The 23,149-nt window shown below is 41.3% G+C and overlaps 1 protein-coding gene across 1 annotated transcript in view; it reads left to right on the forward strand.

Annotated features, from left to right (window-relative positions):
* The window catches only part of EXOC4 (exocyst complex component 4), a 390,836-nt gene that overhangs the window by 55,289 nt on the left and 312,398 nt on the right, over nucleotides 1-23,149 (forward strand). Inside the window, exon 7 of the mRNA XM_013946956.2 lies at nucleotides 6,660-6,837. Within this exon, the coding sequence (XP_013802410.1) occupies nucleotides 6,660-6,837 (178 nt within the window). The remainder of the gene's footprint in view (nucleotides 1-6,659; nucleotides 6,838-23,149) is intronic.

A 23,149-nucleotide genomic window follows, 5' to 3' on the forward strand; every position in this document is an offset into this window, starting at 1 on the left:
CCAGATAAGTTGCAGATCTGATAATGACCATCTGGATTCTAAAATGGTCACCCATTTGTGTGACCACCTTCTACCTTTGTATATCAAGACATTTTGAATTAATGCACCCAAATTTCTAAGGTCAAAAGGTATAGATCTGAAGTAACTAGCTCTGAGAGTAATATATCTTATGCACTGTTCTGCCATGGGTATCTCATCCTGGGCCTTTGGATTCAGCACTCCTCTCCTTGAAAAGCAGTCTAGCTGCATGGATAGCTGGTGTGAAATTGGAAAGACTCATTTACTGAATTGGACTCCACGTAGAAAATGATGTCACTAGCACACCTGAAGGACCTTCATGGAATGGTGAATTGGTGTTTTTCACCAATGGGGCCACAAAGGGAAGACTTGCATGGCACTGTGATACACCAGATTTTTAGGTTTTCTTTTCTGTGGGGCATGGAAACGGGAATGCTCTCACAAAACGTAGCCCCAGATGCTTGTACCAGGAATGGCAGGGAGGCTGCAGCATAGATGCACTGATATGTAAGGAGAAACTTCTTTACTGTGAGGGTGACTGAGCACTGGAACAGGTTGCCCGGAGAGGTGGTGTATTCTCCGTCCTTGGAGATATTCAGAAGCTGTCTGGATGTGATCCTGGACAAAGTGTTCTAGATGACCCTGCTTGAGCAGGGGGGTTGAACAATCTCCAGAGGTCCCTTCCAACCGCAACCATTCTGTGATTCTGTGATACAGTATAGCTGCCTTAGAAGAAGCCTAACTGGACAGAAGATGTTTTTCTGTAGGCATAGTTTGCTGTGAATATAAACCCTCCTTAATATGTGCGTTTACCCCCATGAAATGTGAATGACATGAAGGATTAAAACACGGTAGAGAGCAGTAGCAGGTTCCTAGCACTAGTGGAAATGATTAAAACTTAAGGCTACAGTAGTTTTGAAAGTTATACTTGAATCCCACCAAGTTGCAGCTGACCTTGACTTTAATTGAAGTGTTTCTTTCTTTCTTTTTTTTTTTAAGAGTATATTTCAGAGTAATAGGTAAGTTTTTGAAGGTTTTTAGATATCTGTGTTTGGAATAACTTTGTGAAAAAAGTGCTTAAATATAGGAATTGCTATTGACTTGTTAATAAGTGGCTCATTAGTGCATGCATGTATACCTGTATAGAAATACTTATATTGGGTTGTGGAGGACAAGATAATGCAGAGGAGGTCATGCTGCATGAGTTTGGAATAAATACTGGTATATGTTAATGAATTTGGGGGCTGCTTTTGAATTACGGAAGGTTATTGACTTTAGAAGAGTAACAATCTGGAAGCGTGTCTACCCAAGGTCCAAATTTAGGGGACAAGATTTTGGTTGGAATAACTTGTCTTAGCTTTATTTCAGTTGAAAATCTAACCCATGAGGTGATGTGTTGACTATTTGTTACCAAATCCTGGTGTTTAGGGTTCAATGCAGTCTATCCCTATGTGTTCGTAAGACGTTTCTTTACTTGATTTTTACCAAATCTTGAGGCTGTAAAATAAATATAAAAAAAAATTATATGCGCGCCAACAACCTGACCAGGCAAAGGACATTATTGTTGCTAAAATTCATGAATTGTCATTAGCAACCTCATTCAGGTGTCAGCAGTCACTTTGCATCAAGCCGTTCTCCTTTACTGCCTGGACAACAGGAGTTGCTTCCGGTTGTGTGTCACTGTTTCACGAGATATTTACCATATTTTGCAGCAAAGGGGTTATGAGACTGCTCTGACAAATTGCCTAAGCCAGTCTCCTGTCATTTTGTATGTGTGTTCTGCTTAGGTCACTTGGTGCTACAACCCTGTATGCATAAAATCTATTTTATGCTGCTTTGTCTCCTAGGCTGTCTGACACATACTGTGTCTGTGTCTCTTTTGGGTCACCTTGTTTCAAAAATGACCTGACAGATTTAGAAGATATTTAGAGAAAAGGGAATTAAGAAAAGATAGGAGGCACTGGGTAATTTGAAGACGGGGAGAAGTGCAAAACGGTGTCAGTTTAGATGGAGAATGTAAAGTGGTGGTAGTTAGCTGCAGTGAAGGATGTTTTGAGGGGAGTTTTCCCTTCTGCCAATCTGTAACATGAGAACAGGAAAACATTGGAAATTGAGAACAAATAACTTTTTTTTCAGTGTAATATTTTAGTAATGGCTTCATAAGCAAGTTGATAACATGCAGTAAAGCTTACTTAAGAACAATAAAACAAATTCTTCAAACTATCCAACTAGTTTAGTTTTGCAAAATCATGTTTTCCTGGGACAAAGAGAAGATATATGGACAATTTCATTAGCAATATGGGATGTTAATAGAAATTGGGCCTGCACTGATAAATTTTCTCAACAGCATATATTTAATTTGATCATATAAGGCATGTTTATAATTAAGGCTGTCTTTTGGTGGCCCACCCAAAGCTAGATGTCAGTTCCTCAAGCAGGAATTTACTAGTCTTTCCAAATTCTTCTGCATCTGGTTTCCTTCCTTGCTTTTCTGGCTTCTGTCTGACCAGCCACTTGTCCTATCTGCCTCTCTACCTGTTCCTGTATAGGCTGTCAGAGCAATGGTCACCTCTCCTGTATCCTTGAAGAGGCTGGAGAAGATACTCACTTAACAGCAGTGGAACCTGTTTCTCAGGCAGTCTTGTCTGCGTATTGGCCTATCTCCACTGATAACATTAGTCAACATTAGTAAAGGGACAACATTTGTCAGGGAAGGGGGAAGATGTGTAGCTCTTTCTACAGGAATAACTTCTTTGTTTGACTTTGAACAGGCTACAGGCTACAGGTTTTATTGCACTTTGCTTTATTGCGCTTCGCAGATACTGCGTTTTTTACAAATTGAAGGTTTGTGGCAACCCTGTGTCGAGCAAGTCTATTGGCACCATTTTTCCAACAGTGTGTGCTCACTTCATGTCTCCGTGTCACATTTTGGTAATTCTTGCAATATTTCAAACTTTTTCATGATTATTATATCTATTATGGTGATCTGTGATCACAGATCCTTGATGTTACTTTTGTAATTGTTTTCGGTCACCACGAACCGCACCCATATAAGACGGCGAACTTAATCGATAAATGTTGTGTGTGTTCTGACTGCTCCACCAACCGGCTGTTCCCCCGTCTCTCTCCCTCTCCTTGGGCCTCCCTATTCCCTGAGACACAACAATATTGAAATTAGGGCAATTAATAACCCTACAATGGCCTCTAAGTGTTCAAGTGAAAGGAAGAGTCACACCTCTCTCACTTGAAATCCAGAGCTAGAAATGATGAAGCTTAGTGAGGAAGGCATGTCGAAAGCCGAGATAGGCCGAAAGCCAGGCCTCCTGTGCCAAACAGTTAGCCAAGCTGTGAATGCAAAGGAGAAGTTCTTGAAGGAAATTCAAAGTGCTACTGCAGTGAACGCACAAATGATAGGATAGCAGAACAGCCTTATTGCTGATATGGAGAAAGTTTTAGTAGTCTGGATAGCAGATTAAACCAGCCACAACATTCCCTTAAGCCAAAGCCTAATCCAGAGCAAGGTCCTAACTCTCTTCAGTTCTGTGAAGGCTGAGAGAGGTGATGAAGCTGCGGAAGAAAAGCTTGAAGCCAGCAGAGGTTGGTTCATGAGGTTTAAGGAAAGAACCATACCATAAAAGTGCAAGGTGAGGCAGCAAGTGCTGATGTAGAAGCTGCAGCAAGTTATCCAGAAGATCTAGCTAAGATAACTGATGAAGGTGGTTACACTAAACAACAGATTTTAATGTAGACAAAACAACCTTCTATAGGAAGAAGATGCCATCTAGGACTTTCATAGCTAGAGAGGAGAAGTCAATGCCTGGCTTCAAAGCTTCAAAGGACAGGCTGACTCTCTTGTTCGGGGCTAATGCAGCTGGTGACTTTAAGTTGAAGCGAATGCTCATTTACCATTCCAAAAATCCTAGGGCCCTTAAGAATTATGCTAAATCTACTCTGCCTGTGCTCTGTAAACGGAACAACAAAGCCTGGATGACAGCACATCTGTTTACAACATGGTTTACTGAATATTTTAAGCCCACTGTTGAGACCTACTGCTCAGAAAAAAAGATTCCTTTCAAAATATTAATATTCATTGACAATGCACCTGGTCACCCAAGAGCTCTGATGGAGATGTACAACGAGATTAATGTTGTTTTCATGCCTGCTAACACAACATCCATTCTGCAGCCCATGGATCAAGGAGTAATTTCGACTTTCAGGTCTTATTACTTAAGAAATACATTTCGTAAGGCTATAGCTGCCATAGAGTGTGATTCCTCTGATGGATCTGGGCAAAGTAAAACCTGGAAAGGATTCACCATTCTAGATGCCGTTAAAAACATTCGTGATTCATGGGAGGAGGGCAAAATATCAACATTTAACAAGAGTTTGGAAGAAGCTGATTCCAACCCTCATGAATGACTTTGAGGGGTTCAAGACTTCAGTGGAGGAAGTAACTTCAGAGGTGGTGGAAATAGCAAGAGAACTAGAATTAGAAGTGGAGCCTGAAGATGTGACTGAATTGCTGCAATCTCATGATAAAACTTCAATGGATGAGGAGTTGCTTCTTCTGGATGAGCAAAGAAAGTGGTTTCTTGAGATGGAATCTACTACTGGTGAAGATGCTGTGAACATTGTTGAAATGACAACAAAGGATTTGGAATATTACATAAACTCAGTTGATAAAGCAGCGGCAGGGTTTGAGAGGATTGACTCCAATTTTGAAAGAAGTTCTCTTGTGGGTAAAATGCTATCAAAGAGCATCGCATGCTACAGAGAAATCCTTTGTGAAAGGAAGAGTCAATTGATGTGGCAAACTTCATTGCTGTCTTATTTTAAGAAATTGCCACAGCCACCCCAACCTTCAGCAGCCACCACCCTGATCAGTCAGCAGCCAGCAGCATCGAGGCAAGACTCTCCATCAGCAAAAGGATTACGACTCGCTGAAGGCTCAGATGATGGTTAGCATTTTTTAGCAATAAAGTATTTTTTAATTAAGGTGTGTACATTGGTTTTTTAGACATAATGCTATTGCACACTTAATAGACTACAGTACAGTGTAAACATAACTTTTATATGCACCGGGAAACAAATATTCGCTTTATTCGCTTTATTGCCAAGGTCTGGAACCAAACCCGCAATATCTCTGAGGTATGCCTGTAGTTATTAGGGCTTTTTGAAAGAACACCCCCCCCCCCAAAAAAAAAAAAAAAAAAAACTTAAGCAGAGAAAAATGGCTTTTTTCCACACTGGACTTCACATATTGAAATTTAATACTGTTAATACTGATAATAGCTGTCTTTTCTGGTTCCGTCTATATCATCATGTTCTTATGCACTTATGCCATAACCATAATATGTGAATGAGGCGCAATAAGCTGTTATAGTCCTTTTTTAAACAACAGCCAGCACTTGTCCTTCACAGGGCAGAAGTTTGCTCTAGGATTGCTATGAGCTAAGGTAGGTTGGCACTTCTAGTTTCAGCTACAATGTGATGCCTGACAACTCTTGCTGTATGATGGTAACAGCAGCAAATGCACAACAGCTTCTCAGTTTTTCCAGTTAGCTATCCAGCTGCTAGCTGGAACAGCTGATGCTCTGCACTGAATTGAAGTGGCTGGGGCACAAATGAACGCCTCATTAGTGATCTTTAGCTAATACGAAGGACTGAAGCATGGTGGTTGAGGAGTGGGTACAGCTCTGCTTCTCCTGCAGGTCACCCATCCTGCTGTGGGATAGTAACCTCTGATGGGAAGACGCAGCAAGCGTGTGGTAACTCCGAAGTTGCTGCAGTAAAATGTGATGGAGCCTGTCTGTCAGAGCTGGAGAGTGGCTAACATATGGGTTTGGGAAGTGTTATCTTCACATTTTGTTGGGGTTGCATTGCTCAGTAAACGGCAGTGAACTTAATCAGAATTTCCCCTTTTTCCAAACAGTAAGATCAAATGTGAGGAGTCATTGCCTTATCACAGAATATTTAGGACTTTGCAAAGGCACATTAATTACAATAATCAGGCAGTAAAGAAGCCATAGGAGCAGGTAGTGTGTTGTACATTTTGATGGGGTTATAGCTGTAGGACCCTATGTGTAATATTAAAAACCTTGATAATTGACACAATTGATGAGCCTTGATGTTTTAGGTTTCTGGTCTTTCATGATGTTTAGAACCTTCCATACTGCTCATTTCATAATCCAGAATTAATATCTTATATGCAGTTTGTACATGTAAGTCAATGACACTCTCTTCTGGGGGAAAAAGCAGGTAATTTCCCTCTCTATCTGTTGCTCTATCTGGTAGCTTGGTATGCCGTCTAATATCATGATATCAAAGTTCTCAGTAGTTGCTAATGCATTTATCTTTCCTATCCTGCCAAGGAGAACCCACTAAAGATCAGAAACAGATACAGAAGAGGGCATGAAAAGGAAAAGCCTCAGAAATACTTAGGTGCCAAACTTGAGCTAGTTTCAGCTGAAAGTAGTCACCTAAAGGCCATAGACTTGCCTGGTTGTGTCCAGTGTCCATCACAAAACAGAGTATGAAATCAAAATCTTCTGAACCCTGGTTCGTTGCTCTGACGTGCTACGTTACGTTGTGCTTGCAATGTTTTCTGATAACTGAGTGGAGGTTGTTTTGATGGTTTATAGGTTACTTCTGGAACTGCTAGAGCTTCTTTTTGACAAGTTCAACGCTGTGGCTGCTGCTCACTCCGTAGTCCTTGGGCACCTTCAGCAGACAGTCGCCTCGCCTTCCAGTCAATATGATGGTGATATCAAGCTCTATGACATGGTTGATGTGTGGGTGAAGATCCAAGACGTCTTGCAGGTAAGGATTGTTCAAGTGGGCACACTTTCAGCTTGGGACAGCTTTTATAACCAGAATACCGGAGAAAACAATGCTGTCATACTCAAGTGAGAGCTGTGCTGGAATTAGACTTTATTGTTGGTGAGTGACCACATTCATTACAGACAGTTAAACTCCAGAGAGCTTAAATACCATTAATAAACTTTCTGTGGTTTCATCCTTACGGTGTATGGAAAGGCGGTTCCTGTTCTCTACCAAGTGATTTATCGGAAGCTTTTCAAACAATGACACTTTCAAACAATGACATTTTTGTTCTGTGTTACCATGTCATGCCTGTCTTATAAAGTGTCACAGCTCTAATCGCTTGTTGTCTCCTGTCATTATGCCTTAGTTATAGTCAGCTGAGACACTTGCACTGAGGCTGCTGCCAGCATGTTTTCAGGGAAGTCTTATTTGATTCTTATTCTAAACTGCAGTGTATTAAAGCTGTACCTTGCTTAGACTGTATTCTGGTACCAGGCCTATCACCTTAGTGCTCTCTGCAAGGAACAGAGCTATCGTCTGTCACACGTTCTCTCATGGAGACATGCACATTAGTGGGTGTTTTTTTAATTACGTTAGTATATAGTGCACAGATGTACATCTTGCCCACTGTTTGATAGAGGAGGTCAAAGAAATGAGCTTGGCATTATTTACAAGAGGTGACAAGATTTATGATGGTCATTCCACCTCTGGCCTGTTCCTGATAAATGCTCTCTGGCTTCTACACTAGCACACTTTTTCATTACACAGCACAGGTCTGTTTTGTTCTTTTCTCTAATGCTTTGTCTGACTATGCAATGATGCACGTGGGTTTTTTGCTTACATAGATATGGCCAGCTGTGTGCATGCTGTGTATTTAGATACTTCTTGGACACAGCAAATGTGACATGGTAAATATGCCCTTTGAACATGCCCACTGTCTCCTTACCCACAAATATACCTTATTAAAGGAGTGAATGTTTTATTACTGGTCAGTCTTCTCCTTGATATGAATTTTCAACTCCCTTCAATATTGTTCTTGCAAAAAATTCAAGATTGGGACTATCCAGCCAGAGGTTAATGATGGTTTTCTAAGCAAAGCAATGTCATAGAATTGAAGCTGACCAGCCCCATTAGAGGGGAAAAAATAAACTTAAGAACATGAGGAAAGGGCTTAGCATAAGGTATCTGCTTCATACTCCAACCATGTTATTGTCACCCATGAGATCCAGAAAACCTTTAAGACCTTTTGGGAGTTCTGCGAATCTTGCTCTAGGGGGGACAAGGCCTGGGAGTAAGAAATCCTCCAAGATGTTATCTTCAGTGAAGCAGAATCACAAGGCAAGTAATTTCCCCTTATCAGTACGAGTTTGTGATGGTCTCATTCCTCATGAATGGTGAAGTCGGGAGTGAGTTATGCCGGCTGTTCCGGACACTGATAGAACTTCTATACAGAAGCATGTGTAGGTGTGTTCATATAGACACTAAATATGCTTTCTGCATTAGGAAGAAAGTATTGGACCAAGTTTTTTTACAAAAAAGCATACCAACAAAATGTAGCAACTCACCTGTTTATAAAGATTTCATTGCTATTGGTCTGACAGCAAAGATGTCAGTCATAAAAGCTTCCAAAGAAAGAACCACGGATAGCTTTTTCAATGCACAAAAAGCAGCACTTTCAACTCTATAATCTCATGCTGTTTTAGGGTAAGGAGATGAGCACTGACTGCCATGAAAAGGAGACAATTTTCCCCTTCTCTGTTCAAAATCTTGAGAGTTTTCTATTTTAGTTTCGTAAGAATGGATTTAAAATTTCTGACTTTTCAGTACAGGAAAACCTTTGAGCCCAGGGCTAAATTATTTCTATCCTGTTTCTTGAATAAGAATAATTTCTTTTTTGAGGGGAGACCTTACATTTGTGGCAGGGGGAGGAGAAACTCAGTTTTAAAGGTGTGTATTTAAATGTGCCTGAGGTTGGGGGAAAATGAAATTTCTGAGGAAATGGGATAGTGGCAGACTGCATCAGAAAATGTTGCAATATATGCAGATTATAAAGACTGAAATTTATTCATGCTGCTACAATATCTTGTGACCCTATGATTGTAGCAAAGTTTATCTCTTTATACTTTCATACATAAGTAATAATGTGCGCTCATGGTGGGTTGTAGATTGTCCTTTGTGGAAAATGCGAGAAGGTTGTTTGGAGCAGCCTCTCTGTTTTTTTTCCTGGATTTGTGAATATTTCCCAATAACAGCACGAAGCACTGTGATGTAATGTTAGATAGATGGCACAAAGTTGTGCAATGTTAAGGTATTGAACGTACAGATATATTACATTTTGACATTCTCTGAGCATGCAAGAACAGTACTGAACTCATCAGAAGAAAAACAGAGTGACCTTTTAGAGTTGGGTGCCAGAGCGCTAGAAAACCAAAAAAAAATCAGTTTGTCAAAACAGTAGAGCAGTCTTATTCAGTAAGACACAGTTTACAGTTACTCGTTTGTACCAGAGCCAGCATATCCTGTAGTTGTATTGCCATACCAACGGGAGAAAGCTGAAATTTGTTTAAATTTTAACTTGGCGTTTTATATGTGGAACTGATTTCGCTCTTCAGCGTAGCAGTGGGCGGAACGTCCTTCCGAGGAGCGTGATCGCTGCAGAGCCCCGTACTCGGTGGGAAGCACTGCGAGCCGTAGCGTAACTGCGGTTGGCGATGTACTAGCATGAGTAGCTGCTTCAGCATAATAGTGGTGGAGTGCTGAGATTTTCTGGCACGGTTTAATGTATATGCTGCATCCTGCCATCCAGAATGATCAAGTGCTGCCATTTAGGCTGCGTTGTGTAAAAGGCAGAGTGGTACACATTTGGGTACAAGGCAGAGGGTTTTGGGTGCAGCATAGTCTTTGGGTATAGTTTCACTTTTTCTGTCTAGTGCAAAACTCTCCTAGCCCAGATAAGGACTCTTCTGCCGTGTTGTATTAGTGTCAGGGGACTGACAGCTGGGGGACACGATATGGTAGTAACTGATGCTTGGTGTGATGGTTCTTTCTTGGTGTTAATCTGTAGCACAAAACTTTTAACAGTTCACTTATTCATTTTTAGCACTAGCTTTGGATACCACGATGAGAGCGAGACATCTGTCCCTGCTGAATAACACCAGCGTTCACTCAGCCTCTTCAGAAATGTCACCTTCCCAGTGACAGGATGATCATGGTGTCAGTGTGCAGTACCCTGCTGCTGGAAAAATCACCAAAGAAGCACGACATCTCCACGCATAGCTTGCAAGAGGGATTGTCTCCTGGATTCGGTGTCGCGTTATCAGTTTAGGGTGGTACTGCGTGCCTTCAAGGAAGAGATCTTGTTTCTTTATGTGATAGTAGTATTTGTAGCTGATGGATCTCAACTTTTGAAGTAGGTGGCCTGTGTCTGTTTTCTTGCTCCTACAGAAAAGGAAAGGCACGTGTGTGCCCCAGGACAGCTAGCACGTCTTCAGCACCACCAGGGAATAGAGCACAAGTGTTCAGGCTGTCTGAGAGTCTATCTACTGAGAAAACACTGTCGATTACTGTTTTCCTTTTGTGCGGTCTTCTGTTTAACACTTTCAGACGTTTCCTTCCTCATAGGAACGGCACGCGAGTTTGCGATTCGGGCAGGGAGGTGGAGCAGTTCTGCAATATGCAGCTAGATCTGGTGGCCAGCAACGTGAATGAGCTCCCTGCCCTTAAATTGTATGTGCTATACAGTAGGTCTCCGGGAGCAGTGCTAGAGCACTTGGGGTATATCCCAGGGCGCTGCTGCAGGAAGCTAAGGCCCTCTCTGACTTTCTGAGTGAGTTATGGGAAAAGTTATTGGTCCTCGTAGGCGCACAAGGGAGCAGGGGAAAGGCAGAGGAGTTCAGCAGCCTCAGTACTCAATTTAGCCCACTTAAATCCTGATGGAAAGTTGTAGAGGGTTCGGTTGCATGGCAGAACGAAGTCAGCTGTGCTGTGATCCCATTTCTTCCTCCTCCATCCAGGGTGCCTCCCTTCTTCTGGCAGTGTTGCTCACGCTGCCAGGCAATAAATTAATTTGAGGGAGTTGATTTGGCCAAAAACGGTCTGTGATTTTTGCTGGCTGGGTTTTCTGCTTGCTCAGGTCCCTGCATTGGGCTGCTTCAGTGCTGGCACAGGGGCAAGAGACCGCAAAGAATGAAGGTAGCAGCTCACGCGAAGGCGGCAGCTGGGTTTTGCTTTTGACCCAGGTGGCTCAGTACAGGTCTGACAGCATTGCAGAACGGTTAGGAAAATGGATTTTGATGTTAAGAGCAGGAGCTTAGGAATGATGCGCAATCATGAGCGCTGAATAGCTCTGCAGTCATCTTGCTGCTTCTGCCTCTTCAGATAAATAAGTACGTGTCTTGGGACAGGTAACCAAATCTCTCTTTGCCGAGGCTTCCTATTTAAAAGATGAATGAACTATTGTGTGACACTGTTAATATTTGTAAAGTAAGATAAGATTCTTGGATGTGTGACGTTAGCGTTAATATGCCATAAATACCGGTGGAAATGTCAGTGCAGTGTGTGAAATTGCTATAGCGTTTGGGAAGCTCACCAAGTAATATTTTGAACCGAAGGTAGCACTATTTTTCAAAAAGTCTCCTTACCGGAATTAATGGTTTTGTGGTTGCCCTCAAAATAAAAGAATGCGTCTGACAGTCTTTCTGGTTCCTATGAAATGGTCTTAAACATGTGGAGCTGGAGCCCTTGGGATCGTGGCTGGTTCGACTCATTAATGTTCTCTCATTTAGCTGGGAGGACGACGGTTGCGAAAGTGATTTGCCTGCGGCTTTTCAGAAATACAATTTCAGTCGATCTGGGGTGCGTGAGGGAGAGAGCGATGGTATTATACTCTCCAGGATGCTGATATTTAAAATTGGAATTTAAATAATTACAGACTGTGCCATTTGGCACTTTTTCCCCCGTTTCTTATTTGAATTGCACTCAGCGCGTGTGCTGTTTCCAGCACAGTGAGTGTTACAGAACTTACGTTTTTTGGAAGTATGTACTACTAAGAGCATGAAGCTTTCAGGTGAAGTTTATGGCCTGAGAAGAATGTTATATTTCTGAATCAAGGAATGGACAAGATAATTTTGCAGGAAGGTATTTCCTTAAATTTTGGTCTTCCTAAACATACTTCAAGAAGGGATGTATTGCCCTGCCTCCCCTTGGTTTAAAAATGCTTTATAGACTTGTTCCAGCTTACCTGATGTTTCAAGTCCTCTCCTTGCACTTTGCGTGGAAAATAATTCGGTACCTTTCTTGGGAAGCTGGACTAGGAATTCAGAATGGTGGAAATTGCCTTGATAAAGGTAAAATAGTGAGCGATTGGTCCAGTGCGAAGAGATTTTGTAGCCTGGCATGTATTATGCAGCTAGAAGGGCAAAGAGTAAGGTATCAATGGCATCCTTTCCTTCTAAAAATAAAGCATATGGCGTATAAATGCACAAAATAGATTTGTTTTGTCTTTAACTGGATGATTCTTGTTGCAGTGGTGTGTTTAAAACTATCTGGTTGGCTTTGGTAGCAGGTACCTGGAAGAGGTTCGTAGCCGCGGTGGCTGTGAACGTTGGGTTATCGTCTTTCCTGGGAACGCGCCTTGTTAATTGGGCTGCACTGTATGAGCAAGGTGCTAGGGCAGAAGTTTGCACGAATGCTACTGTGTTACAGCTTTTATTTCCAGCGTCGTTTTTATCCCGGAGCTGTTGATCCAGTGTGTTTCATAAACACTAACATTTACTTTAAAGTTCAAAGAGATAAAGCCCTGCATAAAAATGAATTGTTTGGATAGTGTACAGTCACTTGTGCGGCTTATTGCGGAAGAGGTCACTGAGCTCACCGTTTGGGAGATTTAAAAAAAGATTAGCTTGTTTAATGAAATGTTTGCAGGTATGTGAGCAGGAAGGAAAAAAAAACCCTTACCCTCTTCTGTTCGTGCCGTAGAGCCTCAAGCTGCTCTGTACTCAAAGGGCTTTTCATTTCAGATGGATTTTTTTCTTTAAATAGTTGAGCAAGCTTATCAAGCTACAATTTTAAGGTTGTTTCTTTTGGAGATTATGCCTAAAAATTTAAGTAGCTAAATTCACATAAGTGAGTTAAAAGCAAATTCGCATTTTTCCCTGAGAAACTATGTTCTAAAGGAGGAGAAAGGTGCAAAAATACTTGCAAAGAGTCCCCTCATTAGATAATTTCAAAGTCAACTCTGTTGGTTGCTAGGTTGAGGGAAAGTCCTCTCTGAAGAAAATATGGAGAATGCAGAACAGGGTAATGACTTATTCCCTACTTGGATATTTGGCAGTTTGAATGAAACCTTTGCCTTTTGAATCCTTGTCCACTGTCCAAATGCTTGCTAATTTATATAGCTTGAGAGCACTGATTTGTTTTTTCAGCCCTTGTTCCCACTGCGTCACCCGAAAGTGTGTCTTTCACGAGTTGAAAGATCACTGAGAACGACGAAGAAGGTTGTGAAGTGGCATTTGCACTTGATGTGACGTCTGTGTTTCAGATTGCCAGCAGGAATACAGCTATTTTATATAAAAGCGTACGAAATTTCCATCCTGTTAGTTACTTCTTAGCCTTCATCTTCCAGAACTTTTAATTAATGAGACAGTGTAGAAGAAATGGAGACCGAGCTGCAGATTTGGGCAGTATCTTTGACTGGAGCCGTTTCCCGAGATTCTTGAGCAGTTGTTTGTTAGGTCTGATGTGCTTTTTTTGGTTACTATCGATGTCCACTGCACTTTGTTCGTCTTGTCAGCTTGAATTAGGAGTGACTACGAGTAATTCATCAGCATTCGTAGACATGTTTTATAGGACTATAAAACCACGTCGTCTTTGATGTGCTGAGCTTATTCACGCTTAGTCCCTGTGTGACTAGCTTTAAAGTCAGTGAGACGTACTCTTACTAGCATCATAAAAATACTGTGAACGGGAAAAGGCCAAATGCTCATCATGTCCTCGCTGCAAGAAGCCTAATCTGACAGCAGTGCATGTGGGACTCATGCAGGCAAATTCCTGCTAATGTTAGAGAGTTGCTGATATCCTAGGGAAATGTTTGGAAACTGTTTTGCTTAAAAGCCTTTACGCTCCTGGGCTGTGTGCTTGTCGTGTTTAACATGCGTGACATTTGCAAAACAGGGAGGTAGAGTCTTGTTTTTTTCCCTCAAGTTTCCCAGCTCTTGCTGTTTCTTTCCTGGTATGAAAGCTAACCTCTGTTTTTTTTGGGGGGGGCCCTGCGTGTTTGTCTACAGTAATTATTTGCAATGTAGGAAACTGCTGAATTGCATTAGTTAAATTTCTTTCTTAAATTTCTGTTGTCCATTAACGCGTCTGCCTTGTTTTTTGCTCGTAGGCAGGCGTGTGTGCAGGTGAGCCCCTAGCAATGAACTCGTCGGAGTGAGGCCACCTGAGGCGACAAGCTCAGTTGCCAACTGCCAGGCTTATATACATTATGTTCAGAAGGGTACACGTGAATCTTATTTTCTTCTTTTCCTCCCTTTTCATTCTGCAAGCCATGTACACATGCCTCATGCTGCTTTTTGCTCACACACACATCCCTTTCTCCTTTCACTGATTTCAGCCTTGCTCCAGGGCCTAAACCAGAAGAGAAGGTGCAGAATTTATGGAGATCTACGTGCAAGGACCTAACTGTGTTTGTAGGTGGGACAAGAGCAGCTCCTTGTCACTTGGGAAGGCAACTGCAAGCGTGCACCCATAGACTGGGAAGCTGTCACTGCTGCAGCTCTGGACGCATAGGCGACACTTTGAAATAGGTTGTATATCGCTACTAGTACACATAAAACATTTTAGGAACATCTCCTTCACAGCATGCTTTTCATCATCAAAGCGACTTAGTCATCTAATCTCTCCAGGGTGATGCTATTCTGTATTTTACGCATGGGGGAGCTAATGTGTGAACGAGTAGAGGAAGCTGAAATGGTTGCAAGTACCTATTCTTTCTGGTGCCCAGTTTGATACAGCGGAACAGGGGGAGGGAGGATATTGTGGGGGGGTTTCTAGTAAGCGTTTCGGAGGTTTGTGTTTCTCTTGATGTTACGGATACTCGGCCCCACTGAGAATCAGGATATGACTGTGCAGAGCTCCCAACACTTAAGAATTTGGAGATGATTGTTAATGCTGAAGATCTCGAGCTCCGATATTTTGTTTGTCTTGTACATTTTTTCTATGGCTTCGCTGACCAGCTGCCTTTTGAAGTGGCTTTATTTAGGAACTCAGCAAATAGCTTGCAGTGATTTTGAATAATATGTCATCAGGTTTATATATGCATAAGCTTTTCAATGGGTAGTGCCAACTCTGATTATAGATAATGAAGACTTGAGTCTGAAGTGGTTGGACTGCTATGCTGTTTAGGGCATGTGCAGGACTGGGGGGGGCCTGGTGAGAAAGCATTTAAACACAAAATCAGCGTGTACATTTCTTTTTAATTACCAAGTTCATTTTTATTCTTTGGCTCAAGCAATTTCTGCTGCAACAGGATTTCACCAAGTTTTGTAAGAAATACTCAGCAGCAAGAGAATATAGTCTCCGGGTCCATAGATGTTGTGCAAACGTGTATGTACAAATCACCAGCAAGTGGCTGAGGAGCTACCGGTGATTTATGGCCTGAGAGAGGCTGAAGAGCTTGAAGCCTGTAACCTTCACAGTAAATGACAAACTCCCGACTTTTATTAAGACCAAATGAACAACTCCCCTCCACCCCCAAATCTTTCCCTAACACTCAGAGGCATTCTGGTCAGGGTGTTGCAAGTCAACATTTTTTGACATCTAAATGTGAATTTGCAAAAAAAAAAAAAAATTCCGCTTGACTTGTAAGAAATCAGCATGGGAGAAACTGTTCATTTTCTATATTCCAGTAGCTGAAATGGGAAATTGGAACTATTTTTCAGCCTCTCTTCTATCTTGTTTTCTCTGTGGGAAGTGCTGGTATAGTACTAAAGAAACACCAATATGACCCAGACACGGGCTCTGAAGTACACAATTCTCTATTATAAATGTTCTGATATTATTTTTTAAAAGAATGCAAAAGAAAGACTATTTTAAAAATGTAAGTTAAAATCAAAATCTAATTTTGTTTCACAAAGTGAACAGTCTGCAGTCACTTTCAGTTGCTGTTGGTTTTAGGTGTTTTAAGACTCTTTGGGGAAGGCGATGGATTTACTAATCAGTAACTCTAGTTTTAGCTCCTGGCACATAAGGGTACAATGTGCCTGTTGATTGGACTCTTTTGTGATTTGCAACACCAAAAATCAAGTTTAAATGTGAAGTATGCACTTCTCTGCATTATGAAGTGGGGTACTGATTTGCATGATAATTTAATGGGTATTTCTCTAACCAGATAGCATGTAAATCTAGGTATTTTGATTGGCCAAGAGCCAGCAGTAGCTAATGGAAATTCAGGCAGGGATTTACATAAATTCAAACCAACTGTACAGTGTTTATGCAAACACCTTTTTCCCCAATAGACTGCACTCTTTGGAATTCCCAACCCGTATGCCTACACCAAACGTGGCTACCAAGGCAGGATTTACAGAGATCAAGAAAAAAAATAATCTTGATGATAACAGAAGAACCCAAATCCTGAACTTGTGGGAGCAGGCAAAGGGAATTGATTTAGTCAATACTACTTAGCTTCAGAGTAAATTATTATTGTAATTCTGAATTTACTCCATGTTGGCCTGGCTGGTACATCAGAGCAAATACGGAAGTGGGCAAGTAAGCCTGGTGGTTTCTTGGTGTCCGTGTCCCTGCAGGCTTGGTAGCCCAAGGAAAAGTGGTTTTCAAAGTTAAAATAATTTCAATATTGAAATGTGCGCTCCCTCTGTTTGCACTTTGGCTTTACTTGTGGCAAAATGTTCAAGTGCAGCTGTTAAAAAGCCACGAATCAAGTTACCAAGTCTGAAGATCTTAGAGAAAAATTATCTTAAAAAAAAAAAAATTCCTTAGGTTTCTTAATGTTTTATGCTCACAACTTGAAAGCTGTTCTTCAGAATCTGACCACTGGAAGCCTGCCATGTCTTTAAAAAGAAAGCTGAGAATCTTTTGTAACCACCCAGTTTTCCCACAAAGTAATAGAAATAATATCAATGGCACTTCTCTTTTTGTAGTCACCATCTTCTATCCACAGCAAATCTCTTGTGTCTTTGAGGAGGAACAACTTGAAATTTTTTTTTTTTTTACTAGATCTGGCTTTCTTGCCTCCCTTCTGTGTGTTGCGGTTCCACGTCCACGTTTGCCATGGTGTGCACACGTCAGAGCGGGTGATGACTCTCGCATCGTTTGCACATGCGAATTTGTTCCGCTGTGGCACTCATCGAGCTCCAACCTGCTAAGCTTGGCCAATGGCAAGATAGCACTTCAGTTTTGCATTATAAAATTAGCTTGCTCTATTTATCGTTGATCAGTCACTTATCAAAGTTGCTAAGATTGGATGTTGAAGCTTCCTACTTCATGCAGCAACTACAGGTGGTGGTAGCCCTCTGGAGAGTTGCTGGTGGCATGTGGACTTGCCCTTTGCTTTTCTCTTCCTGGGTCTTCAGCTCTGCACTATAGAGTATGTCAAATGTTGCGATGCTGAAGATGCATTTGAAGAAACGGAAAGACCCACATCTATAAAAATATACAATACATGTAAAAGTAGCAGTATTTGTTCTAGAATCCACATGTTAACTGCTGTTCTTAAGCAAACGACTGGAAAAGACATTAACCGTGTCCATGCTAGGAACCATGGAAACCCATTTTCACCTGAGAAAAGGGGGGAGATGAGGGAATTAGTTAATTAAATGTGGCCTGTATACAGTCATTCTACTCTTAGTATGTAATTAAATGCCTCGTAAAGCTCTTTGGGGTCCTCATTTACTGGAAGAGGACTAAGAAACATGTGATTGGTGCACTCTCAGTGAAGCTGTGAGCTGGAAACTGATTAAAATAATAATAAAATGTGTTGCATTGTTAATTCATTCTTTCCAGTAATAAAAGCTGGACTCCCTCTGCTTTCCATTTATAGCATAGGCTTGAAAACACATCAAAGAGCAACATCAGGAGAAGAAAATGAAAAATACATGTGTGCTTAGCTTAGATGCTGTGGTTTTGAGTGATGTGGCTTTGGTGTTTTTGTTTGCTTGGACATTGCCTTTTATTTTTGGTACTAAAGTGAGACTTAGTGTCACTGATTTTTAGCATGGTTGTTGTGGGTGAAATGTTGTTTCCCAGAACATTTTTTATGGAGACCTTGGTGGTGGCCACGCTGTTACTCGCTATGTAGTAGTGGCTGAGGGGCCCTGTAGAGTTTTATAAAAATAACTTCGAAACTATGTACAGCTCAATATTAATTTTTCTATAGATTTTATGTTGCCGTCCTATGAATTTCAGTGATGGACAAGGTTTTCCACAAGAGCCAAAGGCATTTAGGATCTAACTCCCTTGGCAATCCAGTGGGACTTTGGCATCTAATTACTTTAGATTCTATTGAAAATCCCAGATCTAATTTTATATTATAATAACATGATTTTAGAGGTGGGAGGAACCTCCAAGAAAAATAACATTTCATATAACTTTATATTCTTTTTAATGGACAGGGGAGCAGCTTGTCTGGCCTTGCTGATAGCTGAGTCTCTTGTGTCCAGCTGCCTTTAGAGGAGGTTGGTAGCAGGAGGTCAGATGGAAGCGTGGAGGAAGAAGAGGGATTTTTTGTCTCTTCCAAGGGCCGTCCTATGGCCTTGGTGCAATACCCAAGACAAAGGTGAGAGCAGGACTGTGGTAGACTCATTCCAATTGCAGAAAGGTTAATCGTGTCATTAATTTTCTCTCCTAGGCTGAAGCAGTCGGAAGTTGTTGCGTATGAAAAATAGAATAATCCAAATCAGTTAAACCTCCCAGCGGGATGGTAAATAGATAAATCAGAGTAGTCCCTTCAGCATAATGTCAAAAATCTTTCCCTTTTTACTCGCAGAGGACAATGGAATAAACGGATAGATTTACACATGATTAGCTAGGACACAATAAAAGGATGATCTCGCTTTATTGCAATAAGGTGGTGCTATATTCCCTTGCAGTTTTATCAGTGTGTCACATGTCTGATGCCCAGCTGGAGAAACCGCCTTTCTCAACCACGTTACCTGCCAAAGTGATAAATGATGGTGCCTTTGAATTGTTCTCTCGTGCTAAGCTCTCATGATAATTTGCCTTAATTCACGATGATGTCTTTCCTTTAGAGCCCGCCTTCGTCCTAATGGTGGAAAAATTAAGATGCTACCAAAGATCTGTGGAGGTGAGGACTGCGTGGTTGACACTGTTTGGAAAACTCCTGTAATCTAACAGTCAAAGTGCTGTGACTTATCTCCCTCTTAATATGTATGGATACTTGCATTTAACTAGTGATTTAACTAGTAATGTTGTCCTTGAGTTTGTCTGCGGTATGATACCTGATAGGCATCTGAACTATTCCAGTTCCATCCATGGAGGGCAGTAGCGTAGGTTCATGTATTTGGTACGTGCTCCTTAAACCTACGTTGCTTGTAGCTCTTCAGTATTGTGTAAGACCAGCAGTCCTATAATTTTTATTTTTTCTTTTCAAGTTAGCCATATTTTCACTTTAGAAGCACCAACTTCTTTTTGTGCTGCGAGGTGAATTCAGCTGGATACTTTTGTAAAGGACATCTTCTTTCCAATGGGACAGGGAGACTTCTAAGGTGCCGTGTTTCTCGGGCGTTTGACTCAACATAATCCACACTGGGATCTTTCCATTTCCTCACGCCTTGCAGTTCTTCATCAGTTAACATCTGTTGTTCAGGCAATTAGGCAGTAGGTTCATAAATACATTTCAGATCATCCGCTCGTTTTGTTTCTGTGCCGTCATGCTCTTAAAATAACTAACAAAATAAGTGTTGCAGGGGATGGGACACTTGCATCAACAGTTACATTGTGAAAATAATCTTCATTGCACCGCTAGGTTTTCATTCTGCTGTTGATAAGGGCCTGGAAAACATCATGTTACAGTCTGAATTTGATAGTCCTTCTGGTTCAGCTTTGTTGTGGGAAGTAATTTTGAAGGGAAAGACTTCTGTTGCTAACTTCATGCTTGGTATGGTTTGGGAAATGACTGTAAGATCAGCAGTTAGTTGGCACTTTGTTTAAAAAAAAATCCCCTCTGATTTTCTTTGTGCTTATAATAATTATTAGTTTATGATTTTTAAATCTTAAGATCTCAGAGATATTTGGAAGGATGAATAAAGCTTCCACATCTCTGGGCAACTGTTACTTTTATACATCTTAGTAAACTTAGGTTAAGCGATGTGATTTGCGGAAATTGGTACTGCGCCTTACAAGTCAGTCTTTCCTTAATTACAACCTGTGTGATTCCTTTAAATTCAATGATGTTGCAAGTTGTATAAAGTAAGTTAGAGGTTGGTTCTTGCATTCCTGCCCTCCTTTCTTAACAACGATTCTCTCGGCATAATGTTCTTTTGGTTTAATATTCTTCAGAGATTGAGTTTGAAAAACATTCTTTGTTACTTATGCTTCGTATCTACCATTATGCCTATATTCCTTGTACTTATATATACAGCATTTTCTGAAAACTAGTTAGATATTAATCTGAAAGTTTGCATTGACAGGCTTAAGTGTATTCTGTCCTCAAACGCCAGCAGAGGCAGAATGATTTCCTCGTTCTTATAGTCCACCTAAACACATATTGACATTCTCTGCAAAGTCATTTCAATGAAAATCCAAACATCAAATACCTAACTGAAGGGGTCTGCAGGTGCAGATGCGAATGAGATTATGAGACTTATCTCCAAGGTCACAACCCTGCGTTCTGCCGTTGGAGAGGTCTCTGTTGGCGTGTTGAGCGGAGCGCTCGTTGCGTGCTGTGGCGGGTGCTGCTCGCGCCGAACCGTTCAGCCTCCTGCAATTAGCTGCAAGTGCTAGCCTTGCATCTTCTCTTAGTGCCTTTTCAAGGCCAAGGGTTCGGGTTGAAGGTTTTGTTAAACATTCTTCTCTCTTGCATTTGGTTTTGCAGTGAGCTATATAATTAACAGCTTCTTTAAAGATCGAGTGAAAGGTTCACGTAATAATTGATGGTATAGAAACACTCTCTCCTGAACAAGTTGTAATAGCTATTTGTGGTCTGCACAAGATTGTGTGATCTATCAGGGGTGTGTTCTTCTGGATACATAACAGTATCCTGTATTAATTTTTTTTGTCTCAATCTGAAAGGCTGTGTAGGATGAATTGAACCCTTTTAACCCTCAAAATTGTAACTGAGTCTCTTCTAAACAGGTAAGTGCTGGAAAACAGAGTAGTGCAGCGAGCAAATAATGCTGCATTCAGGATACAGCGATGCTGTTGATTTGGGGAGAAATTATATTAATTCAGATTTTTTTTCTTGCCTGGGGAACACAGATTAATATGTGGCTTGTGTAGCCTAAAATAAAGACAAAACAGTACCTTTACTGAGAAGAAGCCAACAAGAGCTCAGTTTTAAAAGAATCTAAATATAAAGATCCATTAAATGGCCCCTACAGCACCCGCTGCACTGTAGGATAAATGGTGCAGAGCCAGCTTTAGATGAGCAGTTTCACATATTGGTCAGGCTAGTTGTTCAGAATAGCCCTAATTTACCGATACCTAAATAACTTTTTTTTTAAATCTGCACACCAGTCTGCTATGCAGATGTAATTTAAACTTGGGGTAGAGTGCTTAAGTTGTGTGCAACCATGTGTGTCTTTGGCAAGGCAAGAACAAGGGAGTGGGTGGTATTAAAGTGGGGCTTTTTTGTGTGTTTTTAATCTTAGAATAACCTGCTGCTCCACTGTATCGCGGAACGGTTTAATCATGTGTATGTGGTACTGTTTGTAACTTTTCCAGCTTTAAATGCAGAGAGGTAATTTAACAGAGATACAGTTATAATCCTGATTCTGAGTGGGAAACCCTCCCTAGTCAAAGGGGAGTGAAGAATGATATAAAATTGTTGCTATCTTGTGGACAAGAAATCTTTTGAAGAGCTCCTCTCCTGTGTTTTCCCATTCCTTTCTGTATTCAGCAGGGCTTTTTCACTCGACCAGCTTTCCTCTCACCTTGTATCCATGCTTTCCACTTGCTGAAACTTTATCTTTTACGGTAGTCCTGGCAAAGATTTTGGAAAGACGAGACTTTTTGAAGGTGTGTAGGATATTTAAAAATACTTTTTTTTTTTTGAGTGCAGAATTGAAATTTTTGGAGCTCTGCTTACCGTATGTCATTATCTGCTTGAAAAGACTCTGCATGGTATTGAAAGGTCTGCAGCGGCCCAGTGAAAACGCTTGTGTCGCCCTGACAGCAGCCGGAAGAGCTCTTGCTCCTTTTTAATTCACGGTGCCAACGTCAGGGGTTTTGGGGGGATTGTGTCTGTGTGGTACCAGGGGAGGGGGAAAAAAAAGCGGGGGGAGGAAAGGTTGATCATCTTGGGTGAATGCGACCTTTTCTTAGATGCGTTGGGCCATAATTGAATTCCTAGTTGTCCTCTTCTGGCTTACTAAAGCTTCTGGTTCTGATGAAAAAAACAAACAAACAAAAAAAACAAACAAAAAAACCCCAACCCATGAGTTGCAGCACCTCAGTAAGATCTTGATGATACTGGCATATATGCACCTGCTTAATTTGGCTTGTGCAAGTAATCCAGCCAGCAAGACTGCCTGGGAGACTTCACTCAGATAAGTGCTGGGTGAGCAGAATCAAGCCGAGTTGGTGCACTTAATGATTCTGAAAAGATTTCCATGAAGTATTGTTAAACCTCAGCAGTGGTAAAGCTCAGCTTATTTTTACAGTCTTGATAATGGTTCATTAATTAATGGGATCCTGACCATCCCTTTTGACAAAAGAAATTAGGCCCAGGATTTTAGTTTCTCTTAAACTGAGCTGACTCTCTGATTTTGATCTTCATTAGGGTGGTCCCGTTGCCCCAGATGGTTGCATTTGCTTGGAAGGAGCCTTTGGCTTTGAGACCCCCCTTCTCTTTCTCATCTGCCTCGTTCTGCCTCTGGATTTCCCCCGAAGCGCACCCTTTCTCCCATCTGCCCGAGCATCTGATTGCTTCTTCCCTGCTTCTTCCCTGCCTATCCTTTACGATCAACACTGCTAGATTAATCTGTTCATACTTTTAGTGGTTTTGCTCTACTTTATATGCTGTATACTGTATATTGTCCAAGGGTAAGGTCATGAAATTGCTGCAGTACTCTCCAGCTATACGTATTCATACATGTTGGAGATACAACTCTACAGT

This window comes from Apteryx mantelli, chromosome 1, assembly GCF_036417845.1.
Source record: "Apteryx mantelli isolate bAptMan1 chromosome 1, bAptMan1.hap1, whole genome shotgun sequence".
Taxonomy (NCBI): domain Eukaryota; kingdom Metazoa; phylum Chordata; class Aves; order Apterygiformes; family Apterygidae; genus Apteryx; species Apteryx mantelli.